The sequence below is a fragment of the Momordica charantia genome (assembly GCF_013281855.1).
Source record: "Momordica charantia cultivar OHB3-1 chromosome 7 unlocalized genomic scaffold, Mcharantia_2.0 BLBB01000007.1, whole genome shotgun sequence".
In the NCBI taxonomy this organism is placed as follows: Eukaryota; Viridiplantae; Streptophyta; class Magnoliopsida; order Cucurbitales; family Cucurbitaceae; genus Momordica; species Momordica charantia.
In genome coordinates, this window is record NW_028275165.1 from 19,264,124 (window position 1) to 19,289,989 (window position 25,866).

At 32.5% G+C, this 25,866-nt stretch overlaps 3 protein-coding genes, 1 long non-coding RNA gene and 1 other non-coding gene across 8 annotated transcripts; 3 read left to right on the forward strand and 2 right to left on the reverse strand.

The window, feature by feature from the left end:
- Window positions 1-1,077: 1,077 nt before the first annotated feature.
- Window positions 1,078-8,450, reverse strand: LOC111009840 (cyclin-T1-4). Of its 4 annotated transcripts, none has more exons than XM_022283061.2 (7): window positions 8,226-8,448; window positions 7,036-7,594; window positions 6,808-6,889; window positions 6,226-6,360; window positions 5,493-5,668; window positions 2,083-2,228; window positions 1,078-1,410 (listed from the first exon to the last, which is right to left on the reverse strand). In XM_022283061.2, the coding sequence occupies exons 2-7, from the start codon at window positions 7,587-7,589 to the stop codon at window positions 1,379-1,381; spliced, it is 1,125 nt and encodes a 374-aa protein (XP_022138753.1). In that variant the 5' UTR covers window positions 7,590-7,594; window positions 8,226-8,448; the 3' UTR covers window positions 1,078-1,378. The 4 variants fall into 4 exon arrangements, 3 of the variants coding, with proteins under 3 accessions (XP_022138753.1, XP_022138756.1, XP_022138754.1); XR_002601273.2 differs by lacking the exons at window positions 1,078-1,410; window positions 2,083-2,228 and adding exons at window positions 3,926-5,041; window positions 5,144-5,345 and having other exon boundaries at window positions 8,226-8,450; XM_022283064.2 differs by lacking the exons at window positions 1,078-1,410; window positions 2,083-2,228 and adding an exon at window positions 3,926-5,041 and having other exon boundaries at window positions 8,226-8,450.
- A 2,634-nt stretch (window positions 8,451-11,084) lies between these two features.
- On the forward strand, window positions 11,085-12,665 carry MAKR1 (membrane-associated kinase regulator). Its single transcript, XM_022283007.2, has one exon. It carries the CDS (start codon window positions 11,361-11,363, stop codon window positions 12,381-12,383), a length of 1,023 nt encoding a protein of 340 aa, XP_022138699.2. The 5' UTR covers window positions 11,085-11,360; the 3' UTR covers window positions 12,384-12,665.
- An 8,268-nt stretch (window positions 12,666-20,933) lies between these two features.
- Window positions 20,934-21,007, forward strand: TRNAV-AAC (transfer RNA valine (anticodon AAC)). The gene has a single exon. It is a non-coding gene; the product is annotated as a tRNA-Val (tRNA).
- A 2,081-nt stretch (window positions 21,008-23,088) lies between these two features.
- Window positions 23,089-25,562, reverse strand: LOC148210503 (uncharacterized). Its single transcript, XR_015792199.1, has 3 exons — window positions 25,284-25,562; window positions 25,012-25,157; window positions 23,089-23,245 (listed from the first exon to the last, which is right to left on the reverse strand). It is a non-coding gene; the product is annotated as an uncharacterized LOC148210503 (long non-coding RNA).
- On the forward strand, window positions 23,504-25,006 carry LOC111009802 (uncharacterized). Its single transcript, XM_022283012.2, has one exon. It carries the CDS (start codon window positions 23,715-23,717, stop codon window positions 24,741-24,743), a length of 1,029 nt encoding a protein of 342 aa, XP_022138704.2. The 5' UTR covers window positions 23,504-23,714; the 3' UTR covers window positions 24,744-25,006.
- Window positions 25,563-25,866: the final 304 nt, after the last annotated feature.

Here is a 25,866-nt window from a genome sequence, read left to right on the forward strand (position 1 = left end):
TAAAGTCTACCAAGACTATTCTTTATTTTCTGCAAAAGTAGATGTCAATGACATTAATGAATTATCAAATGGAACAAATTCTTTATATGATTTCAAATCTATAATATTAATTTGATAAAAACAAAATTAAAAAGAATTGCTAAGATTTATTTTCTTAAGAGGTCATTTTCTTTATCTTGTAGGAAAATTGAATTTTATACATGTTAATTCAAATGATTAATATTTTATCAACAAATCCCAACTAGAGCTATCATTCTCGAAAATTTCAAGCTCTTCTTCCCTTTCTTCTCTTTATCGAAGCTTTTTAAAAGTTTAGGGTTTAAGTTTAACTTGCGGGTCCTAAATCCAAAAAATGAGCCCTCCTTTTGGTTTTGTTGTATTTTCTAAACCCTAAACTTTAAACCTTGATTTGATGATCAGTTTCTAAAAACCCTAATTGATTGTTCTATTCATCTATCTTCTTTCCCTCTGCTTGAGATGGAAAAATCTTTGGGGTTTTCGATTTTCTGACATAAGACTTGAAACTTCACAACCAAGATAATTATGAATATTGAATATTGTCTGCATTAAAAAAAATAATATATATATATATATATATATATATGTCTGTGTGTGTGAATTTTTATAAAGATGCAAAGATATCCAACAAATAATAGGTAGGCCACCTCTAAGGGGCAAAATAAATATTCTTCAAAATTGTGCAAATTTTACTTTGACATCTTTGGAAGAGAGAAAAATAGTAGACTTCAGAGAGACAATGTCCTTAGAAGATTGTTTTGTATTAACGAATAACAATGTTTTGTATTAATGAATAACAACCTACCTACGAAGGAGATGATGATAGATAAGGAGATAATCATTACTGAGTAATTCATTGGTCCAAAGGGCTAGGGTGAATTGCAAAATGAATGAGATCAAATTCCATAATGGTTATCTATCTTAAAATTAATTAAATTAATTCCTGACACCAAATGTTGTAGAGTCAAACGGTTGTCCAATTAATCGAGATGCGCGTAAACTAGTCAGACACTCACGATTTAAAATTAAAAAAAAAACCTACAAAGATGAGACAAAACAGAGCATAAGTGTAAGCTTTTCTATATAACCATCCGTTTGCCGATTCAATACATGTCTTCCTTCCTACTGTACTACTTCTAAAACACTCATCAGTATCAAATGCATTGCAAAGGAATTGCGAACCCACTCACTCATGTTGAATCTTGAAGTTCCAACACAGTTACCATGTAAGCCTCTGCTGTAGCCTAAGCACAATTGTCAGGATTCAACTATTATATTATTTAAGACCACGTAAAATCACAAATATGTTAAAAAGTCCTCCCATGCTTGGCTTCATACTACTGTCCAGAGCTTTTTCCCTTTAGAAGAGCTCCATCAATTGCTGGGCCACATCTGCATTTTCAACATGAATGCAAAACAAACCACATCAAAACTAACTTGGATCATGATGTTGCATAGATCAACCCCAAGTATTATGTAAAATAAGAACTATACCCCAAATAACCTTACAACAAACCTGGCAGAGATATCTACCTTAATTTTAACTAATGGGGCCCTGTTTCTTGTTTCTAATTTTATTAAGAAACTCGAGTATTAGTTTGTCAACTAGCAATTATTTTAGTTTATAACTTGCTTCTTTAAGCTATTAACTTTAGTCAATACTTAAGTAGGACATGTACAAAAGATTGTTCTAAAAAATTTTCTGGTTTTTTTTTCAACAAAAATAGGAAAAAAAATTTTAAGTTATCATCTCCTGCTTTTCAGAAGTTTATTTTCATGGATGATATATTTAATAATTAAATTTGTTCTTCTACTAAAATCAGAATTGATCATAACTTCAAAAACAGGTTTGAGTAACACAAGCAGAATTGTTTTGAGAACAATATCTCAAACAAGTTCCTGCGTTTTGTTCTATAAATGGGCCTAAGATTTCAAAACTGTATTTTAGAAGCGGAAAATAAAACAAAGAAATGGTTAATGCAAGCTTAACTTTCACCGCAATCACTCCTTAAATTGCTTAACATAATAGAACTTGAGAAAATATTCAGAGGTTCTTTGAGATACCTTGGAGAATAGCTGGCGTTGCTTGGAACTCCTGCAAGATATTTTGATAAGGAGCAAGATCCACATTCAATAGCTTGGCAGACAGATATGCAGCTCCGGCAGCTATCTGATGAGGCTTAAACTGAAGCCAAAGTGAGCTCCTTAGCCTAAAAAAACAACATATCAGCATCGCATACAACTACCACCACCGCCATTCACTTGTTGAAGAACGCATTAAACAGGTGAACAAACCATCTGGGTCCATTACTAAATAGCATGGCAATGTCTAACAGTACTTCAACACAAAAAAATACATCAGCTCCAAATATGCAAAGTATATAACAATAGAAACTAAGAGCAGGAAAAAGTAATTTCAAGCATTGGTAAAAGCAAGTCGTTTCTTCTTACCAACTAAAAAGCAGCAACTCAGGTAGAATATTTCCAAGAATCTCTGGAAGATTGCTGATAGTATCATATTATCATATGATATATGTTATACCCATATACAGAATACATCAAACTCCCAGGTAAATTTGGCAGCAGGGGCTTTTGACTCCAGAGACTAATGCAACCCAAACTAAAAGACAGGAGGTTGTGGCATATTGCAAACAATCAAACTTCTCAAAGCAACCCACCATCTTCAGCTCTAAACGACGTAACTGTTGATCTGGACTGGATTGTCATCAAGCACTCTCATCCCATCATGCTTGAAAGCATGCAAGTTAACCCCACTTACAGATACAACCCAAAATTCCCATCGTACTACAAAATATACATGAGAAAGAAAAGATAAATTTGCTACATATATATATACTGCATATCTTATAGTGAACCTGGTAATTACATTCTTTTGGTAATTAGACGAGTTAGACTTGACTGTAGTTTTAAGCCAGGTTTATGGAAAGTTTGCATTTATTGTATAGCTTGTACCTTAATTAAAGGTAATTTGCTCAAAGCCTTTAGCACGAGACAATGGTTATTGTTCTTCTCTTTTGGCTGGGCGCATGGGCAGGTGGGGGAGGGTGAGATTTCTATGGACAAAACTACTACCTTTACATGGACAGCTGCATCTATTGGAGAGTTTGTACCTCAAAAGGTAATTATGTTTGATCTCTTTAGGGCAGGACATGGCTTTTGTTCTCTTTTGGTGGGTGGACGGGCGAGGAAGGTGGAGTTTCTAAGGACAAAACCAGCTTTACATGTATGCGGATCACAAGTTGTTTGTGACTCCATTGATGATATAAATTTGAACAAAAATCACCTGAGTGGAATTAAATTTACAATTTCTATATTCAACAAATTGAATGCAAAACCTTGATGTCATTGAATAAAAGCTATACCTTCAGGATTTCCTATAATCACAACATATAAAATGATTGGTCAATATATACATCATAACAACAATTCGACAGCTTCATTCCAAACAACGATGCATCTACTCATCAGTGCAAGATTCCTACTACATAAATTAAAAGTCTCGCAGTCATGAATAACAGAATCAACTTATTTTGAAAAATAAAAGCCAAGTAGAGAGAGAATGTAGTTTTTTCTTCTCCATAGGTAAACAAAAAAAAAGAGGGAAAATTGAAACAATTCCAACACAACAAAAATTATTCCAATAGCTTCAAAATTTTAATGGCTTAGAAAATCCAAAAAGGCAAATATTAAGCATATTAATACCAAAGACCAAGAGACTTGGAAGTGTCGAACCTATTCTTCACCATGGGAACAATATTATTAGATAACAGGAGCAAACACAGAAAAGACAGATCAGTTGGAAGACCATTTTGATATTCAAAAAACCATAGTTTAACATTATAAAATCGCCAAGAGATGTGTACACCTTCTCACCCCATACATAAAAATGAATGACCAAAAGCAAATGGGACAAGATTACACCAATCATTTGTTAGCAACATGTGAAAGAGCAAGGACAAGAATGCATAGAACTGCTATGGCCTTACAATTAGGAAAAGAGCCCAACAATGTTACAGGTCAGCAATAAATTTCAAAAGCAAACCATCCAAGGTTATTTGAGCTACTAGAGTAGACAGCCATCACAGATTTTCAATATTGAACCACTTATGTGAAACAACAAAACTTCAGGTTTTATTGTGATAAAGACACAGACGACAGAGAAAAAGCATCATCTTGAAAATAAAGTTATAAAGTTTCAGTTAAACATTTTATGTCAATCAAGGATGGAATGGAAGTGGAAAATGGAGGCATGTAAAAGACAATCCCATGCTAGCAGCTATATAGGAATGCATATATTTTATATTCTACATGCAATTTTGCTAATGGAACATCAAGTTAATAGCAAGAACCCGGAGCCGTTTTGTATCATTTCATGTTCTCAATGAAAACTTCATTTTTCATATTAAAAAAATAATAAAATAAACCCCGGCAACAAGACATGTTATTTAAGTCATATGCTGAACCTTGAAAGAAAAAACTCAAGACAAGCTAATCTTAGATCTAACTCCATACTATGATTGATTCTGTGCTAAATAGAAACTCATCCAAAGAGGTTGGTTAGCAAAAATTAGTTTTAGCCTCAGTTGAGCATCCATCATTGAGAAATAAACTCAAAATCAAAATCATCGGTAGCGGTCCTCTAGGTTATAAAGACAATGGATTGCAAGATTCAATCCCATGCAGAGGCCCTTCTAAGTCAACAACTCCAAAAGGAAAGATGCTGTATCTTTCAAGGTAGTACATGAATGGCCTTGAGGGGACGCTCAAGGGAGAGGGGGAGAAGAAATGGACATTAGTTTTGAGAAAATATAGAAAGTGATGCAGTAGGCTCATTGGCAATCATTAGCACCAAGTACCAAGTCGATGGGGTATATTCATGGTTAAAATGTCCAAAACATAATGGAGAACAACTTCACTTGTAAAACAAAAGTATCCATGAACAGCATATCAATCCGCCAGCTAAGTATATCAAACAGGCGAGCATGCTAATCGTGCATAGATCCTGCAAATTATACGCATGCCAGAAGAATCAATAATTCATAGAAGGATAAATTTGCAAGGGTAGTTCGCTCTAAGAAGAAAACAACTGACACAAGTAACACACCATTTTGATCCATAGAGAGAAAGAAGATCACCAGCGTATCCTCTTTCATGCCATAATCAACGCCAAAATTCAAGAAATCTGTCATCATTGAAGTTCTTGCACCAGCACATCTCAAAACTAATTCTTAAAGTTACATCATTTGACCTACTTTTCGTAATTGCAAGGACATGCTACTAAATAGACTAGCAAGCCAGAGAGATTCCTGAAGCAGTTGCAAGGACAAAATAATTGCAGAACAAGCAATAAATTGAAAGATCTCTATCTTGAAGGAACAAATTTATTGCATGTTATTCTCTTAACATCAATAAATCAAATGAAACGGGTCAAGTAAAGAAAGTGATGAACCTACCCTTCACTGATCAAGTTCAGTGCAAGATTCACCAAGATCGACTGTGAAAGACCTATCTTGTTTAGAACAGACATAAGAGGAGCATATGGATGTTGTACGTTGAGTTCAAAGTTTAGAGTAGTCAGTATCAATTGCTCAGCCTCAGTTACTCTTTCGCGATATTGCTCAAACCAATCCTGTTCAAGATTCACTAAGATGTCATTTTAATAGTACTAATGACATATAAAGCAAAAAGATACAGTACTTAAAATTATAAAAAGTTCTTTAAACATATATGACATATGACAACCCCCCTCCCCCCCACGAAATTCCTTTTTAGGGGGGATGAGGCCTGGTTCATACCACTAAGCTGGTATCTGTTTTAGGGATGGAGCCAAGAATGATATAAAAGAATCAGGGAATATTGAGAATCAGCAACTTGATAGTTAAAACTTACAAGAATTGGTTCTCTATGTTAATAATAATTTAGTGGTTATTACACTCTTATTAATGTATCGGGATTGTTGATTATAATTTTACCATTAGTCATATGAAACCCAATCAGGTGAATGAAAACCTAAGAAGATAGGATATTGGTGAAGTGAAAAGATGAAGGTCCTGTAGATATGTTATCCTCCAAAATCATGTGATTGTATTCTATAATACGTCGTTGTGTAAAAGATCTTCACAAAGAAAAAGTTACAAAAATGGTAAGCAAATATAATAGACAATGAAGATTTCTGAGGATACTCACAACAGGGAGCATATAAGATAAGAGATTAAAATCCTGTTTGTGCAGAATTTCACATGAAGCTCGCAAAACATTGTTCAAAGGTCGTGGTGTCTCCTCAGACTTTGCAGCAAGGAAAAGAGCAGCCGTAGCAATCAACTGCAATATAAATCAGTAAACAAAATGAGCAACAAATTAATGCAACGTAATCACCTCATGCAATAAGGATCAAAATAATTGATAAAACCAATATGATGACTGGACTGGTGTATACTATCACTACTATTAAATTGAGACGAGAAAATAAAAAATCACTGAATAGTGCATTTACATTCTACAATGCAAAACAGATGAAATAGAAGTGGGGGAATGGGAAGAGAAGAGGAAAGAGAAGCAAATTAGCATCATACAACAAAAGTAAGCAGCATAAGTATTACTCTCCCCAAAGGAATTTCAATAACAGTAAATCAATTCATAGACTTAAAAGCTTCTAATATCTCAATGCCCACCAAACATAGAATCCAAAAGTAAAATTTATTCGAAGAATATTTCATATGGTCATTACTCTTCCAGATGCAATGAAACCTTTTAAGGAAAAGCACTTACAAATCTATCATGACAAGCATGTGATCTTCTAACAAAAAACCGATGGCATAGAATCATGGCAGTGCCAATGGTGGTCTGTGGTCTGCAAGAAACAGTGAGAGTGTTAATAACTCACAAGATGTACAAAGGTAGGAAACCTCAAATATTGTTTTATCTGTAAATCAACATATAAATAGTAAATACATTCATTGAACTAAGAAATAAATATCAGAGACTTGGATTACTTACAACTCAAGCTGCAAACCAAGATTCTGAAGGAAGGCACAATATGTGTACCGCAGATGGGTTTCACGTATTGTATCGATACCATCTTTTCTTGAAGGTGAACATCTCTCAATCTCATCCCTGGACATAAAATAAGGCTCATCATCTTCCATTATTGAGCGATCTCGTTTACAGCTGGCAGATGTAGAAACATCATTGTTGGATCTTGGAGGAGGATAGATAAAATTGCCGTAGATTGAAGGTCCATTATCATACGTCCTTGATTGCCAATGGTATCTCGCGCTATCCTCCCAACGTGAAGCAGAAAACTTCCTCCTCTTAAAAGACTGAGAGTTATGAGGCCTAATGGAGTTCAAAGTATCGGACCTCACATAATTAGACCTATCAACCAGCTCTTTATACTGCCCTGAGAATTCAAAATGATTGCAATAGTCATGATCGTAATGATTGCTCCTTGTCTTTTGATGGTGGTTTCTGAAATTATATCTATTCATGGAGGCCCAATAATCTTCATTAACCATTACTCCTTCAGAACTGTAATTCCGAACACGAGACATTCTTCCTGAGAAAAATAACAGCCCACCCCAAGATTTAAGGGAGAGGAAAGACAAGGAATGAAGGAAGATCAGTGTTCAGCCTTAACATGTATAAAGAATATCAATTTCCACAGCAAACATCTTAACTAAAATTGTTCAACTTCTGCATACTATTAAAAATTGTATGTATCGACCGTTTAATTGCCATCGTTGAAAGCACAATAAGCTGCTATAGAAGAATTAGAAAGGGGAACTGAAAACTTCTAAGCCATTTTCTATTAGTAAAAGATAAATAAACAAATGACCATCGGCTACCAATTTTCTTTTCTTGAAGGTCTCAAGCTATTTTTGGAATCATGAAGGTCTCAAGCTATGTCAATAGACGAGGAATTTCGCTCGTAATGCTCACAGAAAATTGTACAATGGGAAAATAAATATGCATGCATCTGGTAACATACAAGATACAAGCTTCACATCTCGGAAAAAGATCTTCGTCAAAATCATAAAATTCATGAAGCCAGCAGATCACAAACCATATAATACCGCAAAAACGAATCATCGACGGGCTCCCGTGAGCGCACAATAAAAATCCAGGCCGGAAATCAATAAATCATGAAAGAAGAGACGACAACAACAACAACAAAATTAACATATTACCGAATCAGAAGAAGAATCCTGGAAACTCGTCCGTGATCTTGCTGCCGTTGCGATTCAGGAGAAGCCAAGGAAGAGCGAGAGAGAAGAAATTTGAGAAAGATGGAGAAATTTGAGTTCAACGGGGAATAGGAAGCAAATTCAGGAATCAATTGTGAGGGATTCGAAAGCTATTTCAATTTCATCCAAATATTCTCGGTGGGGGACGGGGACCGGGGTGGCCTCTTTTTTCTTGTTCCTTTTCTTTTTTTCTTTATCTTTTCCACCCAATCCAAAATTGGAGCGACCAGAAAGTGGGCTGGGCCGTGCTCCCGTGTGATCAATTGGGCCGATATAACGGGCCGCCTTTGCTAATTTCTCGTACATGCCTTTGGGCTTTAATTTGTACGACCCATCTTAAAATATAATTTTATATTAATATCAGATAATTTACAAGTGTAGTACTTTTAAAACAAATTTACAAATTTACAAATGTTAGGAAAAGCTAATACACATTTTTATGAAATATAACAGTGTGTAGTTTCAAATTCGAAACCCAGAAAGAAAGATTAATCATATTTTATCGTGAGTTAGACTTAAATTGGTTAAAAAATCGTTTATAATTATTTTTTATTTAATAGTTGAGTCTTAAATAATCTTTTAACTTAACAAGGTTACTTATTCATAAAAAATGTAATAAGGTTACAAACATATGTTAAGTGATTGATTCAAACTTTCAAAAAGAGTGATTAAAAAAAGATAAAACATTCATCCTTCTATTTATAACTCAATAAATCATAATGTTAAAATTTAAGGTTTTTTTAGTATAATAAGTAGTGGTGGAGATTAGAATTCGTAAATGTCAATTACCAAGCTAAGTTCGTGTTAGCATGAATTTGAAAAAAAAAATTCCTTTTTTTTTTTATGGAATGAATTTTAAGCTTTTAGTGTATATAAAATTTTTAAAATCTATCTAACCATACATTTTATATTCTAACCTTTGAACATTAATTTAGTAGTCAAAGGTTGCTTTTTAAAAGTTAGAGACTTGAATTTTCATTCCTATCTCTTTTTTTTTTTAGTATTCATATCTCTAATTTAAAGTGAAGAATGAATGAATATATATATATAGATCGTAGGTCTAAATATTAAACAACATTGAATAAAAATGTTAAATTACAACTTTATATCTAAAATTTCAAATATATTGAACAGTAATATAATGAACACAAAAGTAAAAATTCAAGGATCAAAAGTGAAATATTGGATATAAAATTCAATATTCAAACATTTATTAGATACTTTTAAAAGTTTATAGACTTATTAGAAACTTATGGTCATATTTTAATAAATTACGAGTGAATTAAAATGCTAAATTATTAATAAAAGAAACAAGTTCGATGCAACTCGAGAATGATTGGGGAAAGAAATGATAATGCCCTCTTGGAACATTCTCAACAACAAATAGTGTACTACAAAGTTGAAGTAGAAAAATTAAGGGCACTCGTTGAAGATAAAGTGGGTGAAGATAATAAACGACGCGAGAGCATGGTGGTTGATTCTACGAGGCGCTTTACGAAGATGTCACGAGTAATAGTGATGACAAAAATTCCAAAAACGATAAAAGGGAGCAAATTCAAACCATGCTCGTTGAATTCTTATGTGATATGATCTATTATCTTGATGAGGAAAAGCACTTAGGGCATGAAAGAAACAAAAATGTAGGAGGGAGAATGTCATCTAATTTCTTGTTGTTTTTTTTAATCTTCTTGTTGTTAATTAGGATTAAAAGCATACAGGATCACTTTTGTGTTTTATTTTCTCTTCATCTTTTTATTTCGTGATCACGACCACCAAAAAAATGGAATTTACGCTCACTCTCTCGCTTGGTCACTGTACTTGCAGTCTAGTCCATGTACTTTAAAAATGTTTGTTTTAGTTTCATTTTGATCACTTGTACTTTAAAAATATTCATTTTGGTTCCTATACTTTAAAAAAATATCATTTTAGTCTATTTTTTAAAATTTTGAACATAAATTTTACACACAACGAAAGTTTTTTTCATTCCTGACAATTCATAAGGGAAACTTTTTAGTATAAAGTGATATTTACATTTTACTAAATACATTTATTTTAGTGTTATGTTTAAATTGTGATAGAAAAAATGAGATTAAGAAGAAAATTAAAGTATCAAAATCAACATTGTGAAAGTATACAGATTAAAACAAATATTTTAATATTAAAAGATATTGAAATGAACTAAAATTGAAAGATGAAGAGAAAATCCTGATACCAACTAGTATTTTAACCAAAATTAAATGATAACTTTTTAAAAAGTCAAAAACAAAAAAAAAAGACTTTTCAAAAGCACAATAACTAAAATAAACTAAATTAATCGATTTGGAGGTCAAAAATTAAAATAAACTAAAATCGAAAATACATGCATCAAAATAGTATTTAAACAAAAAAAAATTATTATCAATTAATATCAAGTGACCACAGTAATGAAATCCACTCATTGGATCTGTTTACTTTCACTAATGTATCCCGAGCTAGACCCCCATATGATACGACTCTTCCAACATGGGAAAGGTTGAATAATTTTAATCCACATCAAATAATAATAACAAAAATAAAGTAACAGTCCTATGATAGCTGTGAAAAAAGAAATTAAAAATTAAGATTAGAGAATTCAAGTGTGCATTAATTACTACTACAGCCAAGAGCCAACCTCGCTTAGGCATGTGATTATTTAGTATTAATCCCCCACCGCACCCCTCATTTTTCCCCCAATTTGTTTTTTTCTTTTTAATTTTTTAAATTAAAATTTACACATTAAATTTGATTACGACTTTACAGCCCCATCATGCTCTTTCCCCACCATTCACGTTTCCGCCACGTGACTCTCCTTCCCACTTCCCACTATTCGCCACTGACACCTGTCTTTAACAATTCCCAACCCCCATGTGAATGCGACCTCTCTAACTACCCGTTCTCCCGGTCCCCGGTGGCGCGTCTCCCTCACCGCCCCGCCCTCGCGATTTGGATTCTTCCACTTCCCACACTCACGCTATATCACCCCTCTTTCTTCTTCCTCCTCGCTCTGTTCTGTTCACTCTCTCATGTAACTGAGAAATCGAACCATGTAGCAGACAAAAAATGGCGAAGAAGCTGCGAACGGGGAAGAGTTCGAGATCGCAGACGTTACCTTCGTCTCCATCGCATTCTTTCTCTTCATCTTCATCTTCTGATTTTGAGTTCACCGTCTCTGTTTCGCCTCGCCAAGCCTCCACCGCGCTCTGCCCCGCCGATGAGCTCTTCTACAAAGGCCAGTTGCTTCCTCTCCATCTCTCCCCGCGCATATCAATGGTACGCACGCTCATTCTCGCCTCTTCCAGTACGTCGTCGTCGTCCGACACCAATAGCACCACCGCGTCGCGAGACTCCACCGGGAGCTCCACTGAGTCCCACTCCTCCTTCAACAGCGACATCGTCCTTCTCGCCGACTGCGATTCCTCCAGGCCGAGCTCCGTCACTGAGGACGAGGAGTTCAGAGCGCGATTCGGCAGAAATACGGCGAAGAACAGCAACAACAACTCCAATCCTAATTTGCAGAGTCCGATTAAAAAGAATAAGTACTTCTCGCTATCGAGATTCTCCTCCGTGTTCAGGAAAGAATCGACGAAGAATCCGGAGCCTGAAACTGCAACCGGATCACACGTCAAGAAAATTAGCTCCTCTGCGAAGGAAGTCATCAGGAAGTATTTAAAGAAGGTCAAGCCGTTGTATGGAAAAATATCTCAGAAGCAGCAGCAGGAATGGAAGATGAAGACGGATCGCTCTGCTAAAGAGGATAGATCATCGGACGTGGAGTTATCAGGCAACAATTCCGGGAAAGAAAGCGGATCGGGAGCACTATCGCACTCGTTTTCCGGTAATTTGAGATATCCGAGAAGAAGAAATTGGGCGTCGAGTTGTCCGTCGTCGATTAGGTCATCGCCGAGCCATTCCGGCATTCTATCGTCTCGGCAAATGTATCCAAGTAGAATCGGAACGACGACGACGAACTACGTCGACACGTCGTCAATGGAGGAGTTGCAGAGCGCAATTCAAGGTGCAATCGCTCACTGCAAAAACTCCATGGTAGGAAGCAAGACGACGACGATGAGTAACGAAATTTGATAATAATAATAATAATTAATTAACCTTTTTTGTTTAACTAATTTAAATTGTTAATTAATTAGACTTGTTTGTGTCTGTACTGTAGTGTCACGTCTCTGCTTGCTTTTAGGAGGAACTCCTCGTTTGAAATTCTTGTAATTTTCCTCCGTTCCTATTTTTTCTCTTTTTTAATTTCTCTCTCATGTCATGTTCTGATGTTTTTATTTGACATTTTAGAATCTAATCAAGTCTTGCGACTGTAGCCTTGGAAACTGTAATCAAAGCTTTTGTGTTTTTGGTTGATCTGAAAGGTCTATTAAACTTTTAATGTATTCTTAATGATACCTACGGATCTACCTGATTGGGCCAGAGCCAGAGCGTTAAATTTTGCCTACGTGGCGGAATTTGTTTGGTTGCTGTGACTGTGACATTCGAAAATTCACCCGTCTGTCGTGTTAGCAACTTAAATTATCACGCGGTCAACGCGCTCCCCTTTGAATTACCGGTAGACAGAAAATAGTGCGAGGATTTTTTTTTCTTTAGAAGATAGCCTTCAAAGTTATACAAAACAAAAGCTTTGACCCTCTACCTTTTACCTTTAGTTTACCTTTCTTCATTTTGCCTCTGTCTTTTTTTTTGTTTGGTAAAGTATTGGTCTATTTTTAAAGATGTTCCAAAATAGAACTTTTTATTTTTATTTTTAGCAATGAAATTATATTATTTGATTTAAATGTTATTTTAATTTAATATTTTTTTCGTTTTTGTTTTATACTTATTTTAATGTTTGCATTTTTAAATGTTATTTGTTTAGTGTTTCTATACTTTTAAAAAGAATATGAAAATGTCAAATCGAGCATATAACTCAAGTTCAAACCCCGTACTCAAAAAAAGAGTATGGAAATCTTTTGAGATTTTTTTTTTAGAGTATATCATGCAGGGTAGAATTTGTAATTTTTTTTATTAAAGATATATGCCGATTAATTTGGTAATTTTTTGATAAAAATTTCTACATTTCAATAAATTTAATGGGTAAAATCTCATGTTAAAGTTATGATTAAAAAAATATAAGAAAAAAATGAAATCTAATAAAATAGTTACTTCTTGAAACAACACATTAAAATAAACAAAATTGAAATTAGAGAAAATTGAAAGAGACTGATATAGTATTTAAACCTATTTACTTTTAGGTTTAAATCTACGTAAATTCATTTTAATTTAATCTAAAATATCTTATATCAATATCACTTATATAATTTTTCCTTTAACATGTGTGTCATTCAAACAGAGTCAGATTCAACTTTTTATTTGTGAAAGAGATACTAATGTTTTTATTCATTTAAATATGTTAAATGGCTATTCCCATTTTTCCAATATTTTAAAAAAATGTGTGTTTAAATAAGGTTGATCAAAACTAAGCATCTAAATATAAGAGATGTATTTCAAAATGGGCCAAGATTTTATGCAAGACAGATCCACATTGATTCAAACAAATAAAAATCAGCTAAGATTGAAATAAAAGAAACAATGTTATTAAATTCAATAATCAATTTAAGTTGAGTGGAAGTTGGTCGATTTTCTCCTTCCCCTCTATTTATGCCAAAATCCCAACTACCAACTTTACTGGTTTGAAATATATTATATTTTGGAATATAAACTTTACATATAAAATATATACTTGGGTCATTATCGGTACATTTTTCAAGAATTGATAAAGTGAAGGTTAAAAAATGCTTACACTGAAATAATTTAGTCCCTGAATTTTAGTTCGTAACGATTTAATCCTGTACTTTCACTAAAATAATAGTTTAGTTCTTGAACATTAGTTTATAACGATTTAATCTCTATAGTTTAAAATTTGTAACAATTTAGTCTTTATCGTAAAATTTTTTATTAAAACTACGTGTAAAATTTTATTATATAACAATTTAATATTTTTAATTTATAAAGTCCCTCTTTAATTTATCAATCTATATATATAAGAAAGTTAACAAAAAAAAAAGAAAAAATTAGATAAGGACTAAATCATTACAAACTTTAAATTACAAGAATTAAATTGTTACATATTAAATTTGAAGGATTAAATTGTTAGGACTAAATCATTACAAACTAAAGTTCATGGACTAAATTATTACTTTAGCGAAAGTAAGGGATTGAAAGTGTTTTTTAACATAAATTGAAAGTTGAGTATGGTTAAATTAAAATAATTATAATAAGGTTAAAATACTAGTTTGGTCCCAGTACTTTGAGTTCTAGTTCATTTTAGCCCTTATACTTTTAAAATGTTCGTTTTGGGCCTTGTATTTTCTACTTTTGTTCATTTTGGTCCCTGTATTTTGAAAATGTTTATTTTGGTCCCTATACTTTTAAACAGTAACCATTTTGGTCATTTCATTTTATTTTAAATCTCATTTTTCCTATAACAATTTCAACACCACATTATAATCAAAATATATTCCTTACAATGTAAATATTACTTTATACTAAATTGTTTTCATTATGAGTAAAATTTGTGTTAAAATCTTGCGAAGAGAGACTAAAATGATCACTTTTTAAAAGTAAAGTGACCAAATTAAAATGAACATTTTCAAAGTACATGGACTAAAATGAACTTAGGCTAAAAGTACAGGGACCAAAATAATATTTTAACCTAATAATAATAATGAAAAAGAAACTAATAAAATAAATGCAGTTTTTTTTTTTTTTTTTTATGGGTATGGGATTTTGAAAATGAAAATGGATGTGAGGAAAGGATGTCATAAATGCAATGCAATGAAACGAAGAGCAATAGAAGTAAATAGGAAGATTTAGCGAATTGGGTAATGGGTAGGTTAAAAGTCTGTCTTGCCTTTGACGGAAGAATAATATTTAAGTGTTAATCGATCCAAACTTATTAATTATATTTTTAAATATTAAACTATTTACATGTAGGAGAGAGAAATATAAGAAGAAATATTTTTTTTTTCTATTTGTCAATAAAATAAATAGTTTTCAAATTCTTAATAATGGTTCGCATGAACATAGATGTTGATCAGCCAACAAAATATGATTAAATATAAGCAGGTTTCTTTTCTTGGTCTATTTAAAATTTATTAGTTTATGAGACATTGTTAGATTGCTTCCGTTTAAGACTTATATTGATAATTTGAATGGTGAAATTTACCTTAGATTTATTGTGTTAATTGTTTAGAAAATTAATTTTTAATTTGGAATTCCTCCATAAAAAAAAAACCGAATTCTCCATAAAGAAAATATAATTAGTAGCAGTGAAGATAGTTATTAACTAGACTTAAATTTCGTGGGCAGTAACCAAAATTAAATAATAAACGACATTCATTTTCTAATTTTAAGGGTTCCTTTGATAATGTTCATGAAATGGACCATGACTCTAACGTGATAAAATAAAAATTGTATTTATGTTTTGGAACAAATTGAAAAGGAGAACAAGAAATAATAAATTTATTTGGGTTGTTTCTAAAATTTGTTTACAATTTTGAGAATGTTTTCAAAAATTGAGAAACAATAAACATAATTAATTGTAAAATGTTTAAATTTCTAAGAAAATTATAAACGATAAACAAGAAACTGGAAATGTTAGTAAAGGAACAATAAATTTCCTGTCTTTTTCTATTTGCTAAATATGCTTCTTAATTCACTTGAATTTTTCTTTTTAGTTTTAATTTAGTGATTTATTTTTTTAATACTTTTAATTATATATGTACATGTGTATTTAGTCTTGAACTTTAGTTTGTAATAATTTAGTCAATCAATTTGAAAGTGATTGCAATTTAGTCCTTAAACTTTAGCATGTAACAATTTGGTCTCTGTTTCAAGTGACCAAATGTGTTTATAAATTAAAAAGAATAAATTGTTCGATGATAAAAATTGACTCTTAATTTTGATGAGATTTTCACGCTCGGGACTAAATGGTTACAAATTTTAAACTATAGAGATTAATTTGTTACATACTGAAGATTATTAATTAAATTGTTATCGAGTGAAAATATAATGACTAAATCGTTATGAATTAAAGTTTATAGAACTAAACATTACTTTAACGAAAGTATCATGACCAAATATATTTTGAGACTATTTAAACTCTATTTTTATCTTTTGGATTTGGCTCAATTTGGCCAGTCTAGTTTTCAAAATTTTATTTTAGTCTATATACCTCTAAAACACTTATTTTGGCATGAGAACTTTAAATAAGATGAAATTGTTGTTTATTTATAATCAAAGCTTAATTATTCTAATTTTGGCTCAATTTGTTCTAAAGCTTTAAATAAGATATAATTATTGTTTAGTTACCCCACGTGTACTTAAAAAAGAATAAATTATTGTTTAATTATTAGTCCAAAATCTATTAAATTCTAAGCCAACTTAAACATCAATTTGATTGAACATATTTTCTTGGACTAAAAATATAAGTTTCGAAACTCTGCCTTTATATGTTATTGTATTAAAAAACAAGTTAAAAAATAATTAAAAAAAAAAGTTATGTAAAGTACCTATCGTACCCCTCGCATTTTTTGAATTTGGTATTCCGCCATTACACGGCAATCAAAGCTTATCCCTTAATTAGTAATTCAATAATTAATGACAAGATTTTAAAAGATCTGATATCGACTCGTGATATCATTTATTTTAATAATTATTAAGTGGTTGTGATTTAAATATATCGTATTATTGTCAAGGTTTTAAAAAATGACAGAATCTCAATTTCATGAAAATATTTATAAAATTATCGATAAAATGGGATGGATTAGAAAAATTAGAAAATCATACAAAATATTTAAATTAACAAATAAATGTTTTTATATTTCTAAATAAGTTTACAATAACTAATATTAATATTATGTATATATTAGTGTCGTTTTGTTGATATTTTTCATTTTCTTTTTGTAATACGATTAAAATGTTGATTTATCCCTCATGTCAACGTAACATTTATGAATACATGAAAACATTGATAGATATGTCGACGTATTGACAGATATTTAATACAATGATTATTATTTTAAATACAACTATTAAATTATGAAAAAAAAAAAAAAACCTTCTATTTGTAACGAGCCTGACCTTATTGTTGGAAGTTGAATTATATGTTCTATGTATAGCTATCTTATTAATTAAAAATTTATTGTTAAAAATTTATTGTGAAAAAACAACATAGGTTTGGAGAGTATGATATTAGACTTAGTTGAGATATTTTATCTACTAGAGAATAATTATCGTGAGAAGATCTGTCAAATCGAACATAGATCAAAGGATAAAAAAACATATTACAATCCTTAAAAGGATGGTTCGATTCTCGGTCTTATGTAATTGTTGAACTAAAAAAATATATTTAGAATGTTGTAGCAGCAATAAAATACAAATATATACATAACTAAAATAACTCTAGGTAAATAGAAGTCCGTTCCGAATATCAAATTGAATAATCCATAATTTAAGAACAATATTTTATGGCTAAATATACAAGAATATCTTTAATATTTGAGTTAAACTTTTAATTTGGTCCTTATTTTTTTTTTTAGAAAATGGTCCTTAAACCCTTTCATTAGGTCACTTCATGATAAAGTTTGCCAACAGTGTTACATCACAAAAGTTGATACATCATTAAATTATTGTTTTATTAATATATTTAGACCGTGAACATGCTACTTACATGCTTAAAATCCTTCCCTTTAACAAAATATGACGAGTATGAATGTCTATTTTACCTCCCACGAAATTTCATAGAAAATTAAATGGGGGATGGGAAGGGGAAGTCTTTCCCTTCTCCACCATTCCCGTGAGCATCCTTAATGACGAGTCAATTAACATAATCAATTTTTCAAGTAATTATGTTATTATAAAACAATATTTTAATGATTATGTCAACAAATTTCATTGGACCTAATTGAAAATTTTCAATAATTTGAGGATAAAATCGAGATTTCAAATTAATAACCAAATTGAAAAAGATCTTAAACGTTGGGATGGGAAGGGAGCCCGTGATATATTGAACCTATTATTTCTTTAAAAATTTTATATTAAATGAATAGTGGACAACACATAATGTGAGGTTTATTTAGAATTAATAAGCTCATAGATCTTATAATTATCTGTACTAAAAAAAAAAGAAAGAGAAAAAGAAAAATCTTCCAACGTTCACATCTTATTATTCCACGTGAAAACTGTGCGTTTTAAGTCCTCCATTTAAAAAAGTGCACAACGGGTGAAATTGAATTAAGAAGACGACACAAAACGGCGACGTTGACGAAATGACGGCAGTTGATGAAGAGGAGAACGGCGTCGTTTTGGGGGGAGAAGAAACGGGTTCGGATCCGGGTAAAGAAAAGCCATAAGGTACGGCGCTACGGCGGAGAAGACGAAATCAGGACCACTCATCTGATCAGAAACGATGAAAAAGACGGATCGAAGAGCGGATAATATTTGGGAAAAGAATTAAATGGAAATGGAAATTGGGATGGTGACGATTAATATTATTGTGTTGTGTATGAATTTAATTGGAGCCACGTTTGTGGAGAATGTGCAGATGCATTCCCCTGAAAATTGGATCGTCTTCTCGATTTTTCTTTTTTAATTTCTTCATTTTTAATATAAAAAAAAGGTAAGAAAAATAGAAATGTACATACCCAACCTCCGTAAATCCAATAATAATAAAATAAATATTTTTATTTATATTTTGAAACAAATTAAAAAATGCACACTTTGACTAGTTAGCAGTGATAACCAAATCTTGTATTTACTACTATTAAAAAAATTAAATAAAATTATTCGTTTTTATATTTTTCTCCCTCTTGTTAAATAATTAATGGGGATAAAGATAAAATTATTTCTTATAAAAAAGTTTCTATATGTTTATAATAAATATAAATATATGTGAAATAGTTTTTAAATTCGTGTTTGTTCTCTCTCCTCTCTGCAATGTGCCTCTGCCTGGTGCCTGCTCTCTTTCTCCATCATTACAAAAAAAAAAAAAATAAATATAAAGAAAAACTTAAAAAAAAAATAAAGCCCCAAAAAATGGTGCCTTATTTGTACCGTACCAATTGGGTTTCATAATTTAGTGGTCCAATTATTATACGGTTTCGTTTTCAAATAACGTTACTTTTTTATTTTTTGAGAAAATTATAACGTTACTTCTTCCATATGTTTTGTAAACTTTTGATTTTCGTGACTAATAAACATATGATTTATTAAACTTTTTTTTTAAAAGATTTATGGGCTTTTTTAAATACAAAATTGTATATGAAGGTTAAAATTGGAATGAAAGTGGGTATATACTTAAAGAAAAGTGAAAGATAACAAGAATGAATAGAATGAAGTTGGTGTGTTAGAGGATTAAGACATGAAGAAGATGCCAAAGTGCCTTTATTTGGTAGAGATCTTTGCTATTAAGAAAAGAAAAATGTGCTGGTCACAAGTAAGGTCCAGAGAACGTCAAAATTATTAAAACGATTGTAAAAAAAAAAAAAACTCTTAGTACGAGAAGACAAAGACACTTTCGAAATGAGATTGTAATCATACGTTACAGATAGTAGAAGACGACCCTCCACTTGGTAAGAGAGGAAAAGTCTGAAGGAGGACAACGAGACAAGATCGCCTTGAACCTTAGCATAACCTCAGACATTGTCGAGGTGTTATGAAATACTCCAAAGTGATCATCCCTTGTCAACCGTCATCCCATGATGGTAGAGCGTGATTGATAGCTCGTCTTGAGATAACCTTAGAAATTATTCAGCCACCTCGGAAACACTCTCTTAGCACATCTCTGGGCATTTCATTTTTCTTTTCTACTTTGGCTGAACTATGCTATCAAAGAAAATTTGTGTTTTGGCCTCTTTTAGTTAGATGCTTTTGTTTTTTTTTTTTTTTTTTTGCAATCTATTCTCTTCTCATAAGATAGTTTGGCTTGGATGGGTAATATTACTTATCACTTCTCTCTCTTTTTTCTAAAAGAATAGGCCAAAATGGCATAAATTTGAAGTGATATGGTGATTACATTTGAGGGATGTGTCCCTCCAACTTTGTATTTAAATAGACACCTCACATGCCCTATCATGTTCCTCTCTTCCCAATCACTTTCCAACAAAAACTAATTACCTTGTTTGTATATGGTCTGTCACACATCTTTTAATATGTATGTATATATATATAGTAACTTGTTTTTATTTGGTCAATTTAACGTTAATTTACACCGCTAAATGTCTAAATTCATACAAAATTCAACATGTCAGGTAATTACTCAATTGATGAACTTAGTGGCAAAAATCTATCAATCACAAAATTAAAAAATTTAACGAACTATTTATTACAAACATTTTAAAGGATAAAGATTAAATTAAATGCAGTTTAAAAAATTCGTTGATTGAATATTATTTTTCTTAACATATAGGAATTCAATAGACATAACATAACCTAGAACTTCGACAAACAAACTACATAACATAACCTAGAACTTCGACAAACAAACTTGTAATTTGACATTGTAGATAATAGTTTTACTTAAATTTGTATATTTAATATATAAAATAAATTTATAAATGTGGACTTAAGCTTCCATCCGGTGTCGTGGTGTAGTTGGTTATCACGTCAGTCTAACACACTGAAGGTCTCCGGTTCGAATCCGGGCGACGCCAATCGTTTTTAAATATATATATTTTTCAATTTAGTTTTGGGCCTTCTGTTTACGGTCATGGCCCACTAAAATCCCGACAAAGGTCCACTAAGGCCCACAAAATCAAGTTTATGTTTTGCGGATATTTTGTAATTTCAAACATTACCTCTGAAAGGGTTGACTTTGACCATCCGCAATTAAGACTTCAAACTTTGAACTGGCTCCTTTGCAAAAAAATAATAAATCTAAAATAAAAAATCTAAAAATGGCTTGTGGTGGAAATTAAATACATCTCTTAAAGGTAGTACAGCTGAGCTAATAATTTAATATTAAATTTATATTCGCTTTTCCAATTTTTAAAAGATTATTTGCTACAAAACCAATGTCAACTTTCTAAAATTTTATTTTTTATTCACTCGTGAAGTGAGACCAAACACAATATTTATGATTTTATTCTTAAATATTATAAAAGTATTATGATCTTGAAAGAGAAATGTGTAGGCTTTTTTCTTTTCTGGTTTAACGAGCATAAATAAGCACCCTGATGCTCAAATGAGTAGAGGTTCAAATTGGTTTATTCTAAAATTCAAATTGTAATATGCACCTACTCATGAAGTAGTTTACTCAGGATATTTATAGACCGCCAACCGATAGATGTTAACTACTCACAATATCCTCTCTAATTGCAGAGTAGTGGGAAGTAGGTCGTTAGAGGGTACAACTTTGCAGATATCTTCGAACTCCCAACTTTGAACTCTCACTACTCCCAAGGTAACGATCGAATGTTCCAAATTATTTGGAGGTCGTGTTTGAACGCGTGACAACGTGACAAAAAATTTCCAGCCCCTAACATGAATTTCCAAATAAATCATTCAAATATACTAAAAAGAATGACATTGTTAACACAAAATTTTAGAGAGGAAAAAGAATCTCATTCATTCATTTATTTCCCACATGCCCATCAATCATTTAAAGTTAAATATATAATTTTGTCTATATGGTATGTCAATTTTCAATTCTGTCTATGGCTTTCAAAATTTTATCCTTTAGCATTGCTACACATTAAATGAAAAAATTATGTGAAAATTTAACATTGGTATTATTTTATTAATGTGGTGTGTTGTCGGTACAATAATATTTTCATCTAGTTAGGGTATTAATTGACATAAAAATATCTCGACTTACAAGGCTTTAGTAACATTTTCTATAGTGTAAAAAAAAAACATTTTCTACTGCAAGATCTTATTCTCCACCTCACTTGAATTGTAAAAAATAAAAAAAATAAATTGTAGGTTCAAATTCTCATCCCTAGGTATTAAAATTAAAAAAAAATCTATGGTAAAAATTTCTCTGAATATTTTGAATCACTACTACCCTCTACATGATGATGATTACACTTTAATCCAATATAATTATGGGCATTTAATTAATTAATTAATTAATTCTGACAAAGAAAAGCTGTAATATTAGTGTCTCCTCTCAATAATAGAGCAAAAGGAAAGAAGGGCACATAAAAGAGAGCTTGGAACATTGTGCTGTGCTCATAGAGATAATCAAAACAGAAAAAAAAAACTCTATTTTTATTTTTAATATTAGAATAACCCAAAATTAAGCCCTATGTTTATTAGCTGTCTGGATTTTAATCAAAGCTTCCAAATCTTAACCAAAGCTTTTAATATTCATCCCCACCCCACTTTTATTTTCTCTAAAAAAATTGATGTACAATGACAAGAAAGCCCACGCTTGGGTAGGAAACACCATGAAGGGAGAGGATGTTTGGAAGGGCAATATTGGTCATTTGATTAATTTAGAACTCATAATCACATGGCTTGAAAATTAAAATTACTCTCATGTGATGTGACCACATGGATGCTTTAGACTCCTTCCAATTACATGTTGAATGTTGAGTCAAACCTCTCTCTCTCTCTCTTTCTCTCTCTATATATTTTAGTATTTGGGATTCAATCATAGTTCTTAATTATAGCTTTCATCCTTTTCTTCCTCTTTTTCCTCCATGTTTTATAGCTTTTAGCAAAATATATAAAACTTTCGGAGCGTTGCACGAAATGAAAAGTTTAGTACGTTTCAGTAAAGCTCATAATCTTCTCTAAAAATTTGTAGATTAGAATCCTCTCACTCTATATATTATGTCTTTTTTAGTACATCAAGTGGGGATGAGAGGATTCGAACTCATTACCTTTTGATCTGAGACATGTATTAAATTACTGTTGAGTTAAGTCCATGTTGGCTATCTCCACACCTGTAATGTAATACTCCAAAAATTACATTTTAAACAAGTCACCAAAAACATAACTCTAAAGTATAAGAACAAAAATAAGACCCGTGTCGTCGACCTAAACATCATTTAAGTGGTAAAACACCCATTACCTAATCTCTTCACAAGATCCATCATTAATCGTCAGGAAAATTGGAACTTTCAACCGACTCGAAATTATCTAGTTAGGGAACAAAGAGACTCAACCATTTTAAATACTAATATAAAGTTAAGAGATAGAATCCCTTTATAGGTATAGCACACAAAAGGATTAAGCAAGGGACAAGGATAATATGTAATTATGCAAGAGCGTGGGATTGCTGTATGTTTTGTTTTCCTAAGAAAAGAGAATCAAGTGGAAGATAACAGGGAGTTGAAGAAGTTTGCCATGCAAAAAAATGGTAATTAAAAGAGGGGCTTTTTGTCAGGTAGCTCCCTATGGCCCTAGGTGTCCATGTGCTATTTGCTTGTTTCGGGTTCACCAGACCACTTTGCCTTTTTATTAATCTCCCCCCTTAGTTCAAACCATCACAATTTGGAGAAGAGGTTAAAAACTTGCCTCTCTGCCCTTTATAAATCCCCTCTCATTTGCAATCTCAGACTCATTTACCCAACTTTCCCACCTCTGACACAATCATTTTCCTTCCCCATTTCCCGGAATCCAAACACTCCCCACACCGGAGAGAGGAAAAAGAAAATGGTTTCTATAGGAAGAAGTAGTGTTCAAGCTACACCACCATCACCACCACCGCCGCCGCCACCACCACCCACAGAGCCAAATTCCAGTCCTCGGATATCTTTCTCTTCTGAGTTTCTTGATGAGAGCAACTTCATTTCCATCACCCCCAATTCCCAGATAGAGAGAGATCAAGAAGTTTGTGAGAGGCAGAGGAAGGAGAGATCAGAGAAGCTGGCATGGAGTGCTGATTTTGAGTTTCTTTCTAACAAAGTTAGCAGCCACTCGATGACTACGGCCGACGAGCTCTTCTTCGAAGGGAAGCTTCTTCCCTTTTGGCAAATGCAGCAAGCGGAGAGGCTCGGCAAAATCAGCCTGAAATCTCCTAAGGATGTAGATGAAGAGGACTTGGTGGAGATAGAGGTAAACAAGGAGGCAGAGAACAAAGTGAATTGGTTCCTCGACGACGACCCGTCTCCAAGGCCGCCAAAATGCACTGTTCTGTGGAAAGAATTGTTGAGGTTGAAGAAGCAACGCGCCTCATCGACGCTATCGCCGTCTTCTTCTTCATCCTCGTCCTCATCTTCTTCCAGGTCTATGGCTGATGTAGCTACAACAGAGGAAGGCAAGGAAGGGACAGCAGGAAACAAAGAGAAGAACATAAAGAGGATAAAGAAGGGGTTAGAAAGGACAAGATCAGCCAGTATAAGAATAAGGCCTATGATTAATGTGCCAATCTGCACACAGGTGAAGAGCAGTGTTTTGCCACCTTTGTTCCCACTCAAGAAAGGAAGATTTGATAGATGAGAAGATGAAGTTAGTAGCCAAAGTCAGCAGCCCAAGATCTCATCAAGTCTAGTCCAACATGTTAATCTCCCTCTCTCTCTTTCCCTCTCTCTCTCTGTCTCTCTGTATTGTCACATTTCTTCACAAAATTTCCAACTTTCTTTCTGGGTGTATGGATTAACGTTGATTATGGTGGTGGATCTAATAATCTACGATTGTAAATGCTGACCTCTAGTTTTGTTTGTTGGTATTCCTTGATTAATGACATTATGCTTTTTTGCTCACATACCTTCTTGATGTACCCTTCATCTTTGTCCTCCTGAATAGCAAAATTTGGTAATGAACAGTTCGATGTCACATGCCGGATGCAGCAGCCTCGGATCAGTGGGTCACACACATTTCAGTACAATACAAGAGCAGTTTTCTGAATCAAACCTGGGTCCAAATTTATCTTCAACAGTTAAAAACTGTTTGTTATTCTATAAAAAGGCATAATTTTTCATATTAAACGTTTAAACATTCAAAGAGAGATAAATATTTGTAAACAGATCCGACCCGAACCTGAATTGCTTTTTGTAACAAATTATTTGACCGTAAAAGCTCCATGCCTTTGATCCTCAATGGTGTACCCCCACCATTTATGAATTCCGAAGCAGTGCTGCAGAAGCTGTAACTGCACCATCTGACATTAGTTCAAAAGTGTATGCATGTTTTGAAATCGAATTAATTTTATGTAGAGGAGATGTGGCTAGAGTAATCTATCAGACGAAACTGCCAGATTGGCAGGACAAATGATTAAATAAAGATGAATTGAGAAGAAAAAAGTGAAAGCGACAAATGAAGAGAAAGCATACTGATACAGCTAAGCTCGGTTGACTGCAACAGCAAACAGAGTGGATCAGCTTACAACACCCTCTAAATTAAACGACCAAGGGGAGGGAATTTGCTGGGGGGAACATAACCACATCATAACACAATACAAGAACATAGCAAAATTGAGAATTCTTTATCAAACCCAAAATCATATTATTAGCAAGAAACAATTATACATGGGCAATTATGTGCACCCAATTAGGGAATAAGAGAACAGTAATCTTGGTCTGTGAGTACACGGGGTGATTGAATGTGGACAATAAATCAAAGA

What these genes read in the sequence shown, in the direction of transcription:
- LOC111009840 (XM_022283061.2), bottom strand. Translation starts at nt 7,589, where the DNA reads ATGTCTCGTGTTCGGAATTACAGTTCTGAAGGAGTAATGGTTAATGAA. An exon ending in CTTGGTTTGCAGCTTGAGTT is followed by an intron (nt 6,890 to 7,035) that starts GTAAGTAATCCA and finishes TGTTTCTTGCAG; the next exon opens with ACCACAGACCACCATTGGCA. An exon ending in AACGCCAGCTATTCTCCAAG is followed by an intron (nt 1,411 to 2,082) that starts GTATCTCAAAGA and finishes TTGAAAATGCAG; the next exon opens with ATGTGGCCCAGCAATTGATG.
- MAKR1 (XM_022283007.2), top strand. Translation starts at nt 11,361, where the DNA reads ATGGCGAAGAAGCTGCGAACGGGGAAGAGTTCGAGATCGCAGACGTTA.
- LOC111009802 (XM_022283012.2), top strand. Translation starts at nt 23,715, where the DNA reads ATGTGCTATTTGCTTGTTTCGGGTTCACCAGACCACTTTGCCTTTTTA.